The sequence below is a fragment of the Oxyura jamaicensis genome, chromosome 2 (assembly GCF_011077185.1).
Source record: "Oxyura jamaicensis isolate SHBP4307 breed ruddy duck chromosome 2, BPBGC_Ojam_1.0, whole genome shotgun sequence".
Taxonomy (NCBI): domain Eukaryota; kingdom Metazoa; phylum Chordata; class Aves; order Anseriformes; family Anatidae; genus Oxyura; species Oxyura jamaicensis.
In genome coordinates this window covers 95,253,094-95,274,917 of record NC_048894.1, presented here as the reverse complement: position 1 = coordinate 95,274,917, position 21,824 = coordinate 95,253,094, and the positions used below count along the sequence as shown (strand labels likewise).

At 38.8% G+C, this 21,824-nt stretch overlaps 1 protein-coding gene across 6 annotated transcripts in view; it reads left to right on the top strand.

Moving 5' to 3' along the window:
* LOC118161927 overlaps positions 1-21,824 on the top strand; it is a 35,444-nt gene that overhangs the window by 9,813 nt on the left and 3,807 nt on the right. For 4 of the 6 annotated variants that reach the window (XM_035317708.1, XM_035317709.1, XM_035317712.1 and 1 more), the window contains 11 exons: positions 4,339-4,389; positions 6,323-6,400; positions 9,292-9,428; positions 9,952-10,071; positions 10,595-10,625; positions 15,257-15,278; positions 15,956-15,980; positions 16,591-16,629; positions 18,070-18,171; positions 19,784-19,898; positions 21,219-21,801. In XM_035317708.1, the coding sequence (XP_035173599.1) occupies positions 4,339-4,389; positions 6,323-6,400; positions 9,292-9,428; positions 9,952-10,071; positions 10,595-10,625; positions 15,257-15,278; positions 15,956-15,980; positions 16,591-16,629; positions 18,070-18,171; positions 19,784-19,898; positions 21,219-21,801 (1,303 nt within the window). Of the gene's footprint in view, positions 1-1,911; positions 4,255-4,288; positions 4,390-6,322; positions 6,401-9,291; positions 9,429-9,951; positions 10,072-10,594; positions 10,626-15,256; positions 15,279-15,955; positions 15,981-16,590; positions 16,630-18,069; positions 18,172-19,783; positions 19,899-21,218; positions 21,802-21,824 lie in introns of those variants that run through there. The other 2 variants (XM_035317713.1, XM_035317710.1) reach the window with 2 other exon arrangements.

The window sequence follows — 21,824 nt, the reverse complement described above, 5'->3', positions numbered from 1 at the left end:
TCACTTGGGACAAAATCTGACAGGTATCTGAAATGTGCCCTGTCCAAAGAAGAGTGGGTACTTCAGAAGATGAGGTTTGGCATACTTAAAACATACCACACCAACATAAGCAATTTCTTTCTTGCTGTGGAATTCAAGGAAAAAATCATTTCCTTTCTCATCAGGGAGAGCAAGACCAATACCAGTATAATACTGGTATCATTCACAAACCAAAATCACAAAAACAGAAAAACCACAATTATTTGGATGCTGAGTATTTCCAGCAGTGGGGAGCATGACTAACCTGACTGTTTAACTGTACAGTCTTCTTGCCTTTAAAGTCAGTGAAGTCAGGAAATGAGTCTGTTTACAGATGCTTGTGTCTGGAGAAGTACCACTTTCTTGTAAGAAAGACATCTGGATATGATTCAAGTTTCCATATGGCAAAGCTGTCAAGAAATTATTTTTGTGGTGACGAGAACTTGGTTTCTGGTTGTCTCTTCCGCCTGCTCTCAAAAAGCTTAGACAATCTCAATGGATGATGTGGGAAGGGAAGATACTGAAATTTTAAGACTTCACTAAGTTAAATCAAAGCTTAGTAAGTATATGGAGTTCAGTTGTGACTTCTCACAGCAGTAATTGAACAGACTTTTTTTCAGCTCTAGTTGAGGCAGTTGCACTTGTATGTTCAGGCATCAGGAAGGAAGGAAATTAAGCATTTCTTTCCTACCTCTTTTTGACCAGAGGAGGCAGCAGTTTGGAAAACTGTTCTTGTTTTGAGCAAGAGGCACTACACAGTGGGGGAATGAAATTATATGTTTGGCAGTACTTCCCAGGCAATAGTGAAATCCAGTGGCTTACTACTAGAACAAGGTAGGGGGAGTATAGAGGATGAGCCCTTTTAAAGCCACTTCTGGACTGCCTGTCTGCATTGGTGAAATTAGTTTTCAGTAATTTTCCACATAGAGTGGATTAATGGAAATTTTGTACGCCCTATAGAATTTTTTTTGCATTACAGGAAAGTGCAGAGCTAGTTCGCAGTGCTTCCTCAAAGACTTCTCATAGGTTATGAAAAGTGTAATAAGGAATGTTGTAGGTGTTTAGCTGTTGGATCTAGCAGGCTGCCTCTACATTCTTCAACTTTGAGCTGTTAAGTCATCTTGTGAGTAAGAAAGCTTCATTATAATCATTCTGTAAAGCATGGGGCCAAGGGGAAGAATTGGATCTGAAGATTAGCTGCACTTTAACAGCACTGCTGACTCATTCCTCCAGTGAGTGAAAGCACAAATATCATATTCTGCTTTGAGTTCAGCAGTGGAATACTGATCCCAATCAGCATTTCAGCTTTGTGATAAGACTTCATTTTCTTAAACTTTATTTTCTTAAATATGCCTTTCCATACTCATATCTCAAGCATTAGTATATGTAAGGTCTTAGAGTGTAAAACTACTAAATTTTCAAAGGAAGGGAGCTTGGAGGTTCTTTTCTGGGAAGTTCTTTCCTGAGTTCAGACTAGAATAGGAAATGCTTCAGAAGTTGTCAGAATAATAGAAGTGCTAAGGTTGAATGCTACTCCAGCTTATTCACCTCTTAGAGTTTCCCCTCGTACAGTGGAGTATAGATTCTGTGCACTTCACCTACTGTTCTCAAAAGTGAGTCTGTGTTGAGTCTGCTACATTGTTGGTGACTAATTGTATTAGTAGTATCTGAAACTGTAAGTTTTGAGGCATAGCACTTCTATTTCTGGCAGTTGAAATGAATGTGTGTGCATTACAAATGCAGGAATAGATGCAGAAGGTGGAGTTCAAAGAAGAGTGTTCAGGGCCATGTCATTAAATACTGATTAAATAGGGAAACGGAAGTGTTCTAGTGTTGTTCATATAGATTACTAGTATCTGGAAAATACTCTATTCAAAAAATCCTATTTGGAAGGGATTTCCTGAGGCTATTGAATCAAACTTCCTGACTGAAGTAGGACTACTGCCAGTGCTGGAGAACCATCACTTGCTTATTGAAGCTTTGAACATCTCCAAGGACAGAGCCATCAACCTCTGTTTAATCAGTCTGTATTTGCTGCCTTCCCTTAAAGAAAAATTTCATCCTAACAAAATAAATTTCAGCATCCTAAGCAGCTACTTATTATGCTTTTGCCACATCCCCCAAGAATACCTGAACATCAGTTACAAAGATGAATCTAACCTTTAGATCTGCTGCCCTTCCCCTCGAGCCACTTTTTTTTTCCACATTGCATTATAAATGGGAGAGGCATGAAACAAGACATCCTCACAAGTACCAAATGCAGGAGGAGAAGTTACCTAGAAGTTTGCTGCTTGTGCAGGCTTCCAGGAGGTTTGCCTTGTTTATACCAGGCTTGCTTTGAGCCACTGTCCAGCTTAACATCCATCATAAGTGTCAGGTTCTTCTCAACTGCTCAGCCTGTGCTTGTGAATGGGGTTACTTCAGCTTTAGAACTGTACCCTTCTTATATTAAAGTTCCTTTAAGGCTCAATGTACCACTGGTCCTGCTTAACTAAATCTTTGAAGTCAGTTGTATTCCCTGAAGTAATCTTGTCTGTGAACTTGCTGAGGGTTTTCCGTGCGTCTTCAGCTAGGTTACTGATAAAGAGGTTAATTGTTGTGAGCCCTGGAGTTGGTCCCTGGGCTACACTGCAGCTTACTGGACAGCAGGAAGAGGCTGGGCTGTTGCTCGTTGTCCTTTGATCCTGGAAGTCCAGCTGATTTCAGCTCATTTGTCAGCCTGATATGCTTTAAGGGAAAGTACTGTTGTGTTAGTATGGTTTTGAGATACTTAAGAAATAACTCATTGCTACTAGAATTACAAAGCCATGGAGCTCATACACATCAAGCTTAAATGCTAGCATCTAAAACGCGTCACCACATGGGAGAGCATCTTAAGGATTATGACTGCTTTTGTGGAACTGTTAGCAGACATTCTAACTGCCTGCAAATGTTTGAAAACAAGGAAAGAAAAAATACATGCTGTTATCTTTGGTGATAGTAGGAGCTACAACTGTTGATTTTTAACTTGACTGTATGTGTAAGCCTCAGCCACATTATGGCAAACTTCACTGGGAGTAGCTTCTGGCACAATTCTCTGCAAACACAGTATGTTCCAAGAAGTAAACAAATTAAAGCATGGCAAAAGCATACTTCACAGGTGCCCGTTTGTGTTGTATGGTGTCTGGCCGTGTTGTCAGACTGCAGATGCTGGACCTGGAATCTAACTCAGGCTGTGTGTGTTAACTAAACAACTCTGGAAACAAGTAGTTTTCATACTCATAATGTATCTGTAGGTACTTCTATTTATGCTACTAAGATCTCTGAAGCTTTTTACTGAAATAAGTAGATTACTTATGAGAAATCAAACAGGCCACATTTACTTATACCCCTCGCTTGTGTTAATAAGCTTCAGCTGTTTGCAGAATATTTGCAGCTTTGATCTGATAGTTTTGATATGCATCTCTTCATTGCTAATGTTAAGCAGGAGGAGGCAGAAACCAGTGCTCTGTACAACATGTATTTACTCTAAGTATGGAAAATCTTTTCACTTCAAAAATAGGAATTGCATGAGCAAATATGTAGTCTATTTTTCATGTTTTTGAAGCTTAACATAATTTTCAGATTTTCCAATAAACATACTGGTGTATCAGTTTGTCTTAGTCTTGGATGTCACAATTTACAAAATGCTGAGAGCATTGTTAAAGCTCACCTGGGATACGTCTGTGTATGGATTTAAGGGAGGGAGGGGAAAGGGAAAGAAGTTACAAATGAAGGGGGTAGAATCATGTTTACAGAAGCATGTTCAAACATTCACCCTGAAACTGAGTGGTTAAGAATATATACAGAAACCTATGTAAAAGAAACTATTCTATGTGCAATTTAATGACCTAGGGCTGTGCCAAAGCTCTAAACCTTTAGATAAGGATTTGTCTGTCAGGCCTCAGTGCTACTGGATCTGCTGTCACAGAAAATAATGGATAGCAAAAATAAAGAAAATAACTAGACAGTATGAAAAGCAATTAAAATCAAATAAAAATTGACTACTCTATCCTTCTGTGATACCTGTGTGCTTGGTACATTGTCTTAGAGGGGAAGGTGAATGGAAATGAAGGCTTTTTCTTGCTTAGAGGAATAAAGTTAAAGAAGGGAAGTGTACCAAGATGAAATATTGTTACCACTGAGCATATATTAAGCATGCACAATGAAGATAACTGTTCTGTTCTTTAATGTGTTTGGATGATCTACTCTGTACTTAATAAAATGGATGATCTATTGTGTACTTAATATGCACAAAAGTATGTGAGAAGAAGTGATCTGACTGTCAAACTGTCATCTTAGGTCCTCCAGCTCCAGTCCGAACTCCGATGAAGTATGAAACGCAGAGACCAGGTAGCTGAATATAAATAAGCTAACCTCCTTTTAAAATACACCTTTGAAATTAATAGTTTTATTTTAATGATGATCAAAGCTTTTTGTTGATGATGGTTTACTAAGAAGTAATACAAGTTACCAAACACCTGAACCATTGCTTTTCTTTTTTGTGAGGGTTAATTTATTTAAGGAAAGTTCTTAGAATATGGAGTTACAGATATTTTCATTGCAAGACTTTCAAACTTGAGACAGCAGTGTTTCTTCCTGATATCTGACACCAATCTATTTAATGTTTTTTTAGCTCATGAAGTTTTTAGCTGAAAATTTTGTAGCATGCATGTGTACGCATACAATATAGTGAAAGTTTACTGAACAAAAGCCTGTAAAACAAGAACAGTATGGGTTGTCTCTTACCAAGATGATACTAAGACAATATCTAATTGCATGTTGGGAAGCAAGAAGAAAACAGCCACTACCTTTTAAAGGCCTTTAGCTTTTTTCAACCTCTCTCTTTCCACATTTAGCCCACAAGATCACATGTCAATCACTGAGAGATACTATACAGGCACAGGGTTATATTTTAACTAATGCATTGAAGGCTTGTTAAAAATCTGTCTATGGAAACCCACTACATGGCACCAACTTGTTACATGGCAACTTTGTCACACTATGCAGTTGCTGCATATCACATGAGTTAAAAAAAAAAAAAAAAAACACACAACAAAAACAAAACTTTAACAAGACTTGTAAAATTTTGGTGGGTTTGGACCATGCTTATCCTGTGCCAGGAGGTGTCCCCGCAGGTGTTTTCTACCATAGTTAAGTTGTGACAGATATTCCATATAAATGAAGTGCTGGCACTATGTGAAGTATTTTTTTTGTGTGCAGCTCTAGCATTTGACTTAATTGCAGTAAAAACTTGTTCCTACTGGAACGGCATAAGTTCAAAGTCCTCGTGAAGTGTTTTTTTTTTTTTCTTTTTAAACCATAACCTGGTATCCTAGGACAGAAGTCAATACTGTATTTTTCAGAGCCTGTTGTATTTCCACTTCTGTTTGCTGAGGTTTGAAGAAACTAGCAGTATTTATGACTTCTCAGGAAATTCACTAGTAGCCTAAAATACAGGTGTATGCAGTTAGGAAGATGAGTTATATTTCCACACTTTTTTCTCAGATTAAAAACATGTATTTTAACACTTTAGTGTGTTCTTTTACAATGGCTAACACTTAAATACATTTAATGTCTCTGGTTTTGCAGATAAATGTAGCTGGTGCTCTGAGCTGACTCTTAAATGAGTTTAAAGACAGTGTAAAAACTAAGCTAATAAAACCCGTTGAGGAGTGAGCTATACTCTGGGTTGAAACACTGCTGGTTCAGGCTCAGGAGCATGATCACTGTGGTTGTGTAGCTTCTGGTCTGCCCAAGGAAGGAGAAGAGTTTAGGTTTGCCATATTAGCGAAGCTGATGTCTTCTTTGTTAGATTTAAGACAACGTGATTCTTGAACTTCATTTCCAAGCAAGCTGTCTGAATGTGCAATATGAACCCAAAATAGTTTTAGGGGAACAGAGGATGGTTGTTTTGTTTGTTTGTTTGTTTTAATCTTTTTTTTGATAACTGACATGGTATGGGGCATGGTATGAATGTGAACTTGGGGATGTTTCATCAGTAAATTGGAAACTGTTAGAAGTTCTCTTATACCTCTGTGGTTCTCTTGAAGAGAACCACATTCCATGTGTGTAAAAATGTTATGGAAAATGTAATGTTGGCATCTTCTTGTGAGTGATTGAGGTCCTAGTCATTTCGCTTGCGTGTTTCAGAGTGCATGTTAATTTTGTCCTCCTTAAATCCCACTAGAAACTCCTTTAACATCATAGAAATTATGTGCAAACTGTCCAATGTATTTGGTCATTTTAGTGTAATATTTCTTTATGTGTGTACTTTTTACCTTAGTGAAGAGAGGACTCACAAAGGACATAACCTGTCTGAAGGATTTTATGAATGATCCCAAAAGAGAAGAACCTCTAGTTGGTATGTTTTTGTGTTTGTTTGTTTTCTAAATGGTATGTCTTTGCATTTGTGACCAAATAGCTTTCCTTTGTTTTGAAATAAAAAGTGATATTTTAAATATTGTTTCATTTTTTTTTGTAACTGATGTTGGATAATTACTGGAATTTATCTTACACATTATACCTTTTAAAATTTAGCTTGTTAATGTGACCACCGTAAAGGCCACCTCTTCTGTACACCTTAATCATAAGTGTGATTGTGTGATAGTGACATGTTCAGTCCTGAAGGAACCACCTCAATAAAGATGGTTTTCACAGATCACAAAATGGTTGGGGTTGGAAGGAACTGGGGTTGGAGGTTGTGCTGTCCAACCCCCCTGCTCAAGCAGGATCACCGAACAGGTTGCCTAAGACTGTATCCAGGTGGCTTTGGAATAGCTCCAGGGATGGAGACTCCACAAGTCCACAGAGAATCTGTTCCAGTGCTCAGTCTTGCTCATAGTGAAAATGTGTCCTTTTGTTCAGATGTCACCTCCCATGTTTCAGTTTGTGCCCATTGCCTCTTGTCCTGTCACTGGGCACTGCTGAAAAGAGCCTGGCTCTGTTTTCTTTGCACCGTCCCTTCACATGTATTTATACACACTGAGGTTGACGCCTGGGCCTTCTCTTTTCCAGGCTGAACAGTCCCAGCTCTCTCAGCCTTTCTTCCTATGAAAGGTGCTCATGTCCCTTCATCATCCATGTGCCACTTTGCTGGATTCTCTCCAGTATGTCCATCTCTCTCTTGTAACGGGGAGCCCAGAACTAGACACAGTACTCCATGTGTGGCGTTACCAGTGCTGAGTGGAGAGGATGGACCCTTCCTGCCGGCGACGCTCCTCATGCAGCGCAGGGTACTGTTTGCCCTCTTTGCCACAAGGCCGGTTCACGTGCAACTTGGTATCCCCCCGGGCCCTTTTCTGCAAAGCTACTTCAACACGTACTGGTGCCTGGGGCTGTTCCTCCCCAGCTCTAGGTCTCAGTGTGTCACGTTGAAGTGCAGGAAGTACCTGGAAGCCCGTGTCTCCAGCCTTTTGAGGTCTCTGGAAGGCAGCACAGCCATCTGGTTTATCAGCCACTGCTCCCAGTTTAGTGTCTGTAGAGTTGCTGAGGGTGCCATCTGCACCATCATCCAGGTCATTTATGGAGATGTTAAATGGAGTTGGACCGATATTGAACCCTGGGGTCACTAGGGAGTACATTTCTACTTACTGGCCTCCAACTAGGCTTTGTGCCACTGTTGACTTGCCATGTGGTGGTTCTTTGTGGTTTTCCATTTCATGGGCTATACCAAAGTCTCTGTGCAGTGGGTTGTTTTTCCTCACAGTCTTTGGAATTACTAAAAGTAACAAGATTAATTGTAAGGTTTGCTTTCTAATAGCTAGATTAGGCAACCTTTAGGAGAGGATAAACAATGCTGCTTGTTGGTGGCTTTAGTGTTGTTTGTACGTGATGGTGGCCTAAAGGAATACATTCCCTGATGAAGAGCTAAGTAGGAAATGTTGCTAATTTATTTCTGGAGTTAATATTTAACAGTATAACGCAGCAGTGGGTCTGAGATAAAGTTAACTTTCTTCATAGCATCCTGTACGGTGCTGTTTTGGATATGTGACTAAAACAGTGTCGATAACAAACTGGTGTTTTGGCTGTTGCTGAGTAGTGCACAGGATCAAGGCTGCTGCTTCTTCCCAGCCTGGGTCCCTGTCTCCCACCCCTTGAGTAGGCAGGAGATGAACAAGAGACTGGAAGGGGACACAGGCAGGACTGCAGACTCAAACGGGCCAAGGGGATATTCTGTATCATTTAGTGCCATGTTCAATGATAATAAATAGGGTAGAGGAGGAAGGTGAACTGTTTTTTTTTTGGCTTCTAAAGTAGTCATTGTTCAAGGATTGGCTTGGCATTGGCTTGCTTGTCGGGAGGCATTGAGTGACTGTCTTTGCTTGACCTTTTTTCCTTGCTTCTTCTCACCCCCTCTTTCTTTCACCTATTAAACTGTCTTTATCTTGACCCACAAGTTTTCTTGCTTCTGCTCTTCCTAATTACTCCTCCACCCTGCTGAGAGGTGTGTGTGTGGGGAGAAGTAAGCAAATAGTTGTGTCGTGCTTGGCTGCAGTCAATTCCTCACAGAGTATTTTAACTGAGGATAAGGGGGAACAGCTGCAGGTTTTGCCTATTAGTTTTAAGCTGCTTGGTACATTTAAGCTGTTCACACTAAAACTTTTGATGCTAGGTATAATCATCAAACTTAGATTTCTGAATACTTCTAAGACATAGTCTTTCAGTCATTTCTAGGAAAGAAATTAAGAAAATCTGTTCTATATCCTGTTAATTCTTAAAGGTTTATGGAATATTTTGGATAATGAAGGACCCAATTTTGTGAAGGGATAATCGTTCTTTCTGCATGCACTTGGCACTACTCAAATGCTGTTCAAATTATGTTTGACTAAGTAGGAGTTTGACTAAGTATGGAGTTTTTTAATACAGATGTTTGTGTGGCATTTCCTATCCTCATTCTCTTTTTGACTGACACTTCTCCATTGTCTTACATGACTATATTGAATGGAATGTTCTTTTTTGGTTTCTTAAAAATATCCTGCATAAGAAAGTAGATGAATGAAGGATTTTGTTTTACTGAGCTTGCAAATCTGCTATAGACATTTTTTCCCCTTTCAGAATAAAGCATTGTAAAGAGAGAAGTATAACTGTTGTTGATAGTAAATCTGATTTTTGTGAACCTGAAGAAGTGTTGAAATTCTGAAAATGGAATTATATCTTTGTTATTTTTGGCTTTTAGTGAGTAATCTTGAAGAGAATACTTTTGTTTATAGTAGCCTATTGTAAGTATAGATGTTTGTAACTCTCGTTTTACAGGTTTAGAACATGTGGTTGAAATCAGATTTGAAGGAAGAAAAGAGCCGCATTATGAATGCAAGCTGTGTGGGTTTAATACAGAGATGGCACCCATGATAGAACATCTCAGTGGGTATAAACACAGAAGAGCATACATAGTGAGTAATATATCCATGTTACATTTTGATCACAATTTCTCTAAGATGCTATCCTTTATTTTTATATGAATACCTACATCAAGTTTGAAGTTTAAACCCCCATATGATTGACTCTTTGTGAGTCTGATCAACATGAATAACTATAAAGCTGTGAGCTACTGAGGAAATGCAATCCAGGGGTGCAAGTCGGTATCTGCTCAAAGTCTTTTCCTAAGCACTTTAATCTCATCCAAGATCAGGTTCTTGAGCATTGGATCTCTCTCATTCCTCAATAAGCCCATGGTATTGTTGGATATTGCACAGAGGATCTTAACTCTCAATAGTGAGCTTCACATAGTATCTGAATTTATATGATTTTAACATTAACCTTTAACCAGTGGTGCTACAGAAACAAAACTACTTCCTAATGTTCAAAACAATGTTTGTTAGTCTTTTGAAAGCTTGTTCAAAAAGTGGAATGTGACAACTTTTTAATATTAAATTTATTTTGGTGTTGCTCATCTAAAGCTGTTTTTGTCAACAGTCTAAAGAATTTCCAGATAAAATGAAGAGAAAGACAACAGATGTAAAAGAATGCAAAGTCTCATTTCTCAGAAGAATAGCAGGAGAGCTAGAGAAGACTGAAGGATTAAAAATGTATAAGGTAGTTGGAAGTAAATGTAAAGCATCCAATAATGTACATTTTATCAGTGCATTTCTGTTTTACCTAGCAAGTTAAAAGTACTGCTGACAAACAGTGTTAAATTCCTGTGTGCATCTAGGAAATGTAGTGTTAAATAGAACTAAGACTAAAGTTAAAGGCACCCTAAAATATCTGGGGAAAATAATAGTTGAATTGAAATTCCTGTTAAAAAAAAAAAAAGTTGTTTATTTTTATTTATTTATTTATTTATTTTAAGATAGAAAATGTCCTGGCAGAATTAATGTTTTAGAGGCTTTAGTGCTTTACTTTAATGACTAATTTATGCAACTTGCATTTTCTCAAATGTATGCAAATTTCTCTCAAATTTCAGTTATATTGTTAAATTTATATGTAATCTATAAAATTATGGGCTATACTATGCTAGGACAAATAAAAGTACTTGTTCTGCCTCTAGAGGCAGGTGCAGTAGGGACTATAAAATTTTAATCAGAAAATCTAATACAAATCTATGTCTGTTTCCTAGATTGAAGGTTACATAAGACCAAGTACCTCACGTAAGTTTATGAATTACTTGAATATAATATATTTGTCAGCCCAGACTGGTTTAATTTGAATGAGAAGTTGAACTCCAAGGGTTTGACTGATTTAAAATATTAAACTTGTATGTTATCGTACAAAATGTTTTGTTTTTAGAGATTTTCCAGTTTTTGTGAATATGAAATGAGGAAAGGAAGGAATTGTCAGACTTGCAATGTTTCTTAGACATTTTTTAACTGCTTGCTTCTGGAGGTATTTTAGATAACTACAGTAATTTGCTAATGAAAGAATGAAAAAGTGTGGAAACATGATGTTTGATGGGTATCTCTGAATAAGCTGGTAAAGCCTTCTCCACCTCATTCCAGTCATCAAAAGACATAAAAATCAGTCTTGAATCACTGCTAAAGGTGGAATTTACAGTTCTTTAGCAAGTTCATTGGAATGAGCAATGGAAACCAAACCCCACAACATAAAAACAGCATCCTCACTCCATACAGTATGTTTGGATTACTGTAGATTGGTAAAGACAACATCAAGTTCATTCCAAAATAAAACCACTCTATTTACTTAGAAGGGAATCATGCTTACTGGTTTAGCAGCTCTATGTGTTTAGAGTAGATTGCATTGTCAAAGAATAACTTCGAGCTTCAAAGCTTCCTTTCACCAGCAAGAGTGAGTTTGAGGATGTAATTAGGAGACGCCATCTGGTGGCATGTACTACTTTGTCAGTGATAAAACAGACATTAACACCAAATTTTGGCAGCTGCAGAGATCATATGCAAAACCAAGATACAGTTATGTATCCTTATATATATATATGAGATGCTTTGGAGGGATTGGTTTGTTGCTTTTCTTCAATGAAAATTTTCTTTATTTTCTAAAGAAATACGATCTTTATTTTGTCTTGAGCTTCAAATTAAAAATTATATCATATTAAGGTAATTCCAGTAATCAGTTACTCAAAGTAGAGAGTTGATGAGCCTGAAAGCCTTATAACATTATTTTAAGAAGTATGAGGGTTTGCTTAAGCACAGTGTGGTACTATAGCTATGAATTTCATGAGTTTCTGATCTAATTTAATCTCTGAATTCTGCCTGCATCATTTTTTTTTTGTTTCTAAAAACTATTAATGCTACTACAGAATACAGCTGGAAACTGGAAAGAAGTCCACAGATTTACTGAGTTATTGCTTACTTGAAATTAGAGCAGATAACTGGAGAAGCTTGTCTGTGTCTTTAGTGGGGAAGTGATAACTCCATGCATCAGTACAGGATAGGAAATGACAGACTACAGTCAGCTAAAAAGGTGTTGGTGGCTGTGGTGGTTGCCAAGCTGAATATGAGCCAACCGACTGCTCTCATTTCACATAAGGCAGATCTCATATTGTGACACTGCAGGTGGGCACAGGCAGAAGACTGGTGAACATTCGTATTCCCCACTATTTGATAATGGTTAAGGCCAAACTTAGAATACTGCATCTAGTTTTGTTCCTTCTACTTCAAGGGGAAAGTGAAGAAATTGGAGAGGAGTGCTGTGGAGATACTCAGGGGTCAGAGCATGTACCTAGGACAAGGATTAGAGGCTTGTTTAGATGGGAAAGAAGAGGGTAAGAGGTGATGTGGTAACTGCCCTTCAAGTATGTGTAGACTGCTACAAAGATGGCAAAGTGGTTGGCAATTGCTGGCAATGTAACAAGATTGCAGCCACAAGTGGCATTTTGAGAGGCTTTAGGAAAAACTTGTTTCCTAGAGGGCAGTACAGTGCTGGAACAGATTATCCATAGGCATATCATGACGTGACACAGTTTAAAACCCTCAGGGGAATGAGGAAGCCAAGTACCAGATTAATGACCATGGGCTTCAGGAGAATAGGATTCATCTTCTTCAGAAAACTGATCCAGGATCCCTTGAGAGGCTGCCTTGCAAGGAAAAGACATCCAAAAGCGATAATCAGTCTTCAAGGAGAACTTCTTAAGGAAAAGAGACGATCCATTCTGCAGTGTGAGACTATAAAGAGGCATAACAGGTGGCTGGTGTGGTTGAACAGAGAATTCCTAACTGATCTTAAATGCTAAGAGGAAGCACACATAATCAGAGGCAGCCTGACACAAAGAACTGTATAGGCATTCCAGATGAGTTTGGGGTGGAATTACGAAGGCGAAGCTTGTTTGGAGGTGAAAGGAATCTGGAGGTCAAAAGGAAGGCTTCTGCAGGTCTGACAGCAGCAAAAGACGTGGCCCGCTGTGAACAAAGCAAGTAACCTAGCGATAAAGAACATGGAAAAGGCTGAGTTATTTATTGCTGTCTTTGCCTTGGTCTTTTACTAACAAAGTCTGCTCTGAGGGCTTTGTGCATAGTTGTAAAGCCTAGGGGACCATGGCATTACCCACTGTAGAGAAGGGTCACTTTAGGGAATGGCAAATTGAGCATGTGCAAGTCCATGCGACAAAATGGGGTACTTCTGGTGTTGAGGGAGCTGCTCTCCGAAGTCTCTGAAGTCATGGTGATCAGAAAAGTTCTTTGGTGACCTGAAAAAAAACAAATGTGCTTAGCTTCAAAAGTAAAGTATGTGGCTACAGGCTGACCCAGACCTTATAAAAATAACAGGGCAGGTCCTTACGGACATCATTTACTGGTGTGTGAAGGTCAAGAAGGTGACTGGGAACACACAGTGTGGATTTACCAAGGAGAAACTGGGCTTGATGATTGCCTTTTGCAGTGGCATGGGCTGGCTCTGTGGACATGGAAGGAAGGATGGATGTCATTTTAACTTCAGCATAGCTCTCAAAATAGTCTCACTTAGTGTTCTTGTAGCCAAACTGAGGAGATACAGTAAGACTACACTGTGGATAAAAGGTGGCTGAATGGTTGGATTCAAAAAGCAGCTGTCAGTGATTTTAAGTGTGCTGGTTGCTTACTAGTGGCGCTCCTCAGTGGTTGATCCTGGTGCCAGCAATGTTTAACATGTTCATTAACATCATTAACAACCTGGATAATGGGATAGAAAACACCATTGTCAAATTTGTAGGTGACATCAAACTGAGGGGAATGCCTGGTATGTGGTGGAGCAAAGCTGCTGTTCAGAGGGATCTCAACAACCTGGTGAAATGGGCTGTCAAAAACCTCCTGAAGTTTGACAGAATTACATGTGAAGTCTTACATCGGGGATGGAGCAACAACCTGCTGGATACAAACTGGATGCTGTTGAGCTAGGGAGCAGATCTTAAGAACCTGCAGGGCTTGGTGTAGGACGATATGAACACAGATCAGCAATGCACTCGTGATGTAATGAAGGCTAACAGCATGCTGGATTGCGTTAGCAAGAGTGTAGGCAGCAGGCTGAGAGAAGTGTTTATTTCCTTCTCAGAACTCATTAAGCTGCTTCTGGAACAGTGTCCTGTAGACATGAGAAACTTTGGTGAATTTGTGGTGAAACAGCAGAGGACTCACCAGCTACAAAGATCATGCAAGGACTGCTTCATATAATGTGGAGAACAGCTTCAGGGAACTGGTTTGATTAACTTGGAGAAGACAGCAGCTAAGGATTTGATCTAATTACTGTCTTCTGCTACCAAAAATACGGCTACAGAGAAGAAGCCAGACTTGAAGGCACACAGGGAAAGAACAAGTGGCAACATTCACAAGTTGCAATGAAGGCAGTGCTGACTGAATGTATGGAAAGTTCTGTGTAGTGAGTGGTCAAGCAGTGAGACTGCCTGCCTGAAAAGGTGGGAAATTGCTGTTCTTGTAGACTTACAATATTCAACTGGACTTGGGCCTGAGCAGCCTGATCTAATCTTGAGGCAAGTATTTGTCGAAGTTAGCAGAACTTCAGTTCTGCTTGAGCAGGGCAAAGCTTCCAGCCTCTGATTAGTATTCCTTGTCTCCAGCTGTCTTCTTTTCAAATAGGGTGGACTTTGTAGGCTTACTGAAAAGATAGCACAAATTGCATAAGTCAAGGAAAATGATTCTAATCTTTAACATCCTCATCTTACAGTTAATTGTTTTTTGGGGGACGTTCTACTTAATGCATCTTGGTACTTTCTTGGTACTTTCCAGTGAAGCTGGACTAGAAAACCTCCAGATATCCTTTCCCACGTAAACTTTTTTCATGAATCTGTGGTTCAACCTGCAGAGGTCCTTTCCATTCTATAATTCCATGATTCTTGCTTCACTGGATATATTCTGTGAAATGGTGGCAATCTTTTTCACTCCTGAAGTTCAGAACGCTTTGGGGACGTACAGTGCAACTTGTTGTAACTCATCAGCATTTGTTCAACAACAGGTGGTCAAAAGACAGTAACATGAGTCTTTCAGCTACATATTGTAGAGGGAAATATGTAATTTATCCTGAGAATTACAACTTGTCCTGTTGCTTATCCTGGAACACGTTAAGAAATGCAAAATTATGTATGATGCAGTAGCTGACTCTCTGAGGCACAACTACTGCCTTAAGCAGACTACCTTGTTTTACTGAACTTTCCCTCCTTCTTCATCCTTACAGACTGTGCTGGCAAGAAAGATTATTAGTCCTTTAAAACACTGCAGCCACTTTAGGGACAGTAACAATTTGGTTTGTGTAATGCTTTTATTGCAGTAATATGGTGGAAACCCTATGATGGTGCTAATGATTCTTTTTAATTTTCTAGCCCCATCAAAGAAGAAAGCAAGGTGAGAATACAACCTCCACAGGGGAATCAAAAGGGATTTTTTTAATGTGATCACTTTACTTACTAGCTGGATCTGTAACAAACTTTTTCACACAGGGGGAAAATGTATTGTTCTTCCACTGTAGTTCTTCATCTTGTGTAAAGAGTTGCTTTCTGTCTATGAGGAAGTAACCCGAAATAGATTTTTATATTCACTTCATAAGTAGCTATGACTTGAACTATTGTACTGGTTATGCAGTTCAGTAACAGTCTGATGTACTCATGCACAAAGACATTGCAATTCAAAAGTCAGTGTTATCACTTTCTCTGGGATGCCACTGCCTAAATTTTAGAAAAAGGCACCCCTGTTCATAAAGGAAGGAAAAAACCCACCACCATTACCTCAGTCATCTCCTTTAGCTGATGTGTAAAGTTCGTCAGTACTACTGTTGTTTTCTGAGATCCAGAGTAAAGACCTTTAAGGAATACAATACTTTAGATATGCTGTAAAAAAACATACCCCATATTGGTAAGTTAGATAAATTTGGAAATTTAAATATTTTGATCCTAGATACAAAAAGGGAGCTTAACTTTTTAGAATCTTTAAAATCTTTATCATTCTAATCATTAATCTGTCAATCTAATCATTAATCATTCTAATCTTTAGAATGTATCTTAATGTTTTTCTTTCTTTTTAAGGTGGGAAGATGATGATAAGCATGAGGTATGTAGAGGTAGTAATTCTGCAAGTGCCTTGTATTTTAGCAGTTTCCTTATACTTGCTTCTTTTTTTTTTTTTTTTTTTTGAAAAGCTTTTACTCTTTGGCTTCATTTGCCATTTTATTAATATTAGCCCAGAAGCAAAATAGCTGACCTAACGACCAGAGTTTTGTGTTCATCACATCACAAGGGAAATTAACACTGTACACCAGGATGCTTACCCGCCTTAGCTCACATAATTACTGTTTAAAATTACTGAGTCTGAAGCCCAGTGTCTTTAAGCCAAATTTCTCAAGCTATGCTGCATTCGCCACTGCCTTGCCCCTCTTCAGATCAGAGGTGTTCTACACTGAGGGTTTGGTTTAAATCTTACATCTAAGATTTGTCATCCTTTTTTTTCTAATTCAGAGGTTAAACCCTAAATGATCTCTCTAGTGTGTCTTGAGCAGCACTGGGCTGTTGAGACGTAATGTTACATGTTTGCAGCTGTGACCTAAAAATACTATCTTTCGTTTGGTTTGACTTTTGTTGTTAAGCATCTTGTTTTGTACAAGATGGTGCAACAGATACTGTAGAGTTCAATCTTGTAATTTTTTTCTTCCCCAATCCCACAGAATGATCCTGTTCGGAAGCAGAAAGCTTTAGAGTTCTTGGTGAGTATGTAGAATAAGAATTTGGTAAGTCTGAACTGTTGTGGAGTTTCACTCGTGTGAAGCAGTGAATACTGTGAAGGAGCCATTGATTACTGCTCAAACTCTTCTGACCACAGCATTGATTTCTAAGGTACGTTTTTGTGGACTTTGCTCTTTGAAAAGCTAGTGCAGCTGTAGCTTAACATTGGCTGAGAACAGCATGCTGGATTAAATCTGAGCTCTCCCTCTGTTCCCTGGATCGTTCTTCCCTTTGCTGACAAGCTGCGTTAGCAGTACTGATGTTGCTCAAGTGCTGTTGGCTACCCCTATCTACCTCCTAGGGTTGGTGATGGGCTGAAGGACCTGAGCCAGCCGGTTCTTGCTGCCTGTGGTATTGTGGCTAGTGTTGCTGCTGCAGAACTGGACTGAAACTGGACGATACTAGAGCACAGTTGTTGCTGTTGGGGTGGAGAAGTTTTATCTGTTCAGTTGCTGTTGTCAGTGGCATAATAAACCTTGCTTTGCCTTTTAGGTTTATGTTGTGGAAATACCTGACCATGTATCTGTGCCATTTTATTCCATCAAAGTCTTGTTCTCTTGCATACTGTACCTAAGGCAATTACAACATTTCATGTCGAGTCTGAATTGCTTGTTTCTACTCTGAAATCACAAGTAGGCTGTTGTGAGATGTGTGCTTCATTACTGTCTGAAGAATGTTTTTTCTCTTTCAGTCCTTTTTTTTAATCTCTTAGTCTGTGGTTACTTATGACTTTAGGAAGAGGTATAGAAAAAACGATCTAGGGATAATCAGTGAACTACCAAAAATGCTCAATAGACAGTTGCTGGCTTCTATCTAATGAAGAGGTATCACATCTATTCCTTGTGGCATAAGACTACCTATATTCTTGTAACTTTCTGTAATCAATTATCAAAATTTACAACCTCATGTACTTACTAATCCTTCTGATTGGACATTGAAAACACAGGTAAACACAGCTGTTCTGTGTTTATATAGATATATCAATGTATTTTGATATCTCTGGTTCCCAAAATTATACACGCAAAAATTATAGTAAAAACTTTCATCTTACTGTTACTAAAATGAGGGAATCAAAGGCATTTGATGAAGCTGCTGAAGTTTACTTTTTATTCAATTTTCTACACAGACAGCATAAATTAGGATTTGTGCCCTTCTCCATCTGCCACGGAACGTTCATGATTGACAGTATAGGATTGCCACAGAATCAAGGATGGTGTCTTACCTCTTATAAAGCCATAATTATGTTCACAGTTTTATTTTCTCATGTATGTGTGTGTATGGATTTAAATGTGTGTGTGTGTTATATATAAACCAATAGTATAACCTTGGTTACACCAAAAGCAAAGCATTGCTGGTCTGTTTGTGTAGAAGACCCTTTGGCATCCTAATGAGCTAGCAATTCTTACCATGTTTTTCAACAGGAAACTTTTCACATCACCTCAGACTCAGAAGCAACGCTCGTTGTTCACATTACACAGGAACTTACAGAAGCTTTAAAGTCATTTTGTGAAAAGAAAGCAGCAGTAAGTAAATTAAGACCTGTAGTGACTTTGCCGCTGGGAGGAAAGAAGTGGTTGAACTAATTAACAACCTGCTGAAGTGGAACAGTTCAGACATAGGCCAAAACCCCTTAAACATAGATTTACTTAAATTATTATATGCTTAAAAATTTATACGGTTCTGAAGTACTAAATACATTAATTGCTTTGCACATTTCTGTTAGTTCTTCATAACCTTCCATCTGTTTTGTTTTATTTTGCACCTCTGATTTGGGCTCCATTTTGCTTTATGATGTCTGTCATCCTTCCTTTGCATTTGGTCCCTCCCTTCATAGCTTTTCTCCTAAGGTTAATCAGGCTTTTATCTATTACCCAAAAGTGTCACTTCTGGCTTCTGTGGGCATCTGGATAACTTTTTTACTGGTGAGCTGTAGCTCTTGTCCCATTTGAGAGCTTTAATCTCTTAAGGCTAAGATAGGCAAGATGTTCCTGCTGTTTCTGTTGACCCTTGAAAACCTTCACAGCTTCTTTGCATAAAAACTGAATATCTCTAGAAAAAGAGGGTCTGAAGACGGGCCAGAATCTGGCTGCTACTGGTTCATAAAATTCAGAATGTGCTTTTCTGAAAAATATTTCAGAATGGTTTCTTAGGCATTAACAGTATAGTCCATGTCAGCTGAGGTATGGGAACTGTCTTTGAGCACGTGTGGCATATGCCACTACCTTTTTGAGAGCTACACTCTCAAATTGTCATGCTCACCAAAGCCTACTAAAAGATTAAGAGTCAGCTGACTTGTTAGATGACATCAGCTTGAAGCGTAACTTTTCTGACTTCCTGCTAGGGAATTAGTAATTTGAAGGTGATTCTTCTATAGTAAAAATACTTTTCTTTTTGCTGTTCATATCATGGTATTTGCTGAAAAATACAGAATGCTTCTGGACAAGTTTAAAGATCTTTCTTGTTTAAAATCAGACTGAACTCTTTTGAAAACAATAAAGGAAACATGCAGGTGCCCACTCTGGATTCTCTTGAAATCATTTGAAGCTTGAGAAATTATGGTGGGACTGAAAATAGGAGAGGGCCTTGAGAAAGATTAACGGAAAGGAACAGGCTGGCTGCTGGCTGAAACCAAGCTGAATTAACAGTGGCTGACATATGGGCTTTGCAGTATTTTGGTTCTCATATTCCCTATTTATGCCACATTCTGTCATGTTAATAAACTGCAGGTCTCATGAGGTAGTTAAAAATTGCTGTTTAATCTCAGGCAGTAGCTGAGCCTTCCATTCTGCATTCCCCAGCTAGAGACAGGAATTGCATATACACCAATTTTATATTTTAGCCAGGTGATGTTGAAGGTTGTGGGGCAGTATAAAAATTTGAACCAGGTGATATTGTCGTTGTACTCAGACACCTCATTCTGTTCTCCAGAGACACACCTCTTTCAAAAATATTTTTTTTAAATTGTAATTCAGTGTGTTAATAGTGTACAGAGCAAAACGTCCTTCGTATGGAGTTTGCTGTCACCTAAAATAGTACTCTGCCAGCTTTCTATGGGGAAATTGCCTTTTTTTTGTTTGTTTGAACACTCAAGATTTTAGTTTAAAAACAGACATTCTGACCTTGTGCTTTATCTAGGTTAATTATACTAACAGCCTGAGGCCACTGATGTCAATATCTCAAGATGAATTTCCAGCAAGAAAGAGCATCCCAAAACTGTATAAGCCATATGGAAAATCCAAAGGTAATGTAGGCACGTTGTTCGACTACTTTAAGTCTGTTCTTAACACTGTGTAAATTGCAAAAATTTGCTTTTATGGCCAGCCATAGCACTTGTTTACTAGAATACCATGTGTCTTTTCCTCTGAGTCCATTCAGGGTATCTTTTTCTAAAGCCTTCATGACTTGAACCTTGACTCACTGCGTAGTATTACAGAAACAGAGGTTACTGGAGACCCAAGCAGTAACATCTGCCTGCCCTCAGCGTGAAGGTTGGTGTGTCAAGGCATCTTCAAAGAGGTATTTGCCATTCTTACATTACATCGAGTGAATACCTCTGCCAGGGATGCAGTGAAAGAGATTGTTAGCTTGTTTCTTTAGGCTGCTGGCCTGCTAAGAAGTTGCCTCTCTCTGTTTCCCACAAATCTTGGGTGAAAAGAAACTCAATAAAAAAGGACATGAGGGTGAGCTGCTAAAGTAAAGCTTTGACAAATTGTTGGTTGACTGTATCTCTAGAAGATTTACAGGCTTTAACTTTTGTAAATCTTTTCTATTTGTTTTTCCTCTAAACTGCAGAACTGATAGATTTAATGAGAAAATGAGCACTGAAAGGAATTAATGTGATTTTAGCTAACCCATTTTATTTCATATCCGCGGTGCACACATACTGCCATCAAAAGTGTTAACTTCTCGACACATGCTAACTTCAATATTTATAACTGTTCTTATATACAGTTAGTGTATCCTGGTCTCTGTGAGCTCTTCTAGGTACGTCTTACCTGAGAGGTCTTCAAATGATAATTCCAGTGGTTGATTTTTAAGATGCTTTGACAGTAAAGCAAAGTATAGTTCAATTCAGGTCATTTATTAGTTAAAGTGATTAATTGGATCGAGTCAGTTGTTTCCCTTCTATTTTTCTTTATTCAGCCTTGGAAACACAGTCAAAAAAAATGCTGATGTTTGCTAACCCAGTAAGTAGTCAGACCAAAAGGGGCTTATAATGAATTAAGTTTCTTTTGCAAACAATTGCCCCACTTGTATTTAATGAATTAGAAGAAAAAAAATAATAAAAAAAAAAGGTACCTAAACTATTCTGAGTAAATTCAGTCTCATGCCATGTGGGTTGATGTGAAAATCATTCAGAAGAGCATGCCAGTGAAAACCTTGTCTAACCTGTTTACACGAGGATTTGGGGTGAAAAGATGCAAGGACTCAGGTAAGACATAGAGGCAAGAAATATGAGAAGAACCCTTCATAAAACCTCCGAGTAGTTGTGTTTTCAGTTGGTATTTTCATATTTGACTAACTTCTAGTGCCCTTTTAAAATTATGTATTTACTAATTTATTTATTTAGGAAATCCTAACTGGAATCAAGGTTCTTCATCTCAGTATGAACAGTGTTCTGCAGGTGATTCTTTTGCTCCCGATAACTCACACAGTTACCAAAGTGATGACAGATCATCTTCCTATGGGCTAAGACCTAGTGACTTTGCGATGATGTCTGCACTCAGGGACTCTTTCACTCTTCAGACTGGACGCTCTGCCAGTGGGCTCAGTGAATGGCTGAGACAGTTCAGCCGATCTGCTTCTGGCAGTAATTCAGCCCGTGAGGCCTCTTCATATGAGACAAATTCGGTGAGTGAGTACTCAGCAGAATATATGTCCAAAGATACGCAAGGAAGTAAGCTCCCTGCTAACAGACTGACGTATGGCGAGGAAGGGACAAATTGGAGGAACCAACAAGTATGTACAAAAGCAAGGAGCGTAAGTGATCAAGGATTACCCTATCCTTATCCTTCATCTGGAAGATACTCAACAAACTATCCTTCGCAAAGCTATTCCTCTTACAGGAGTGATGGGTCTGCGAACTCTTGTACATTTTCTGCACATTCTGCTTCTTCAGGAAGAGGTGGCTCCAGGTGGAACGAGGACTCCAGGTGGAACGAGGACTCCAGGTGGA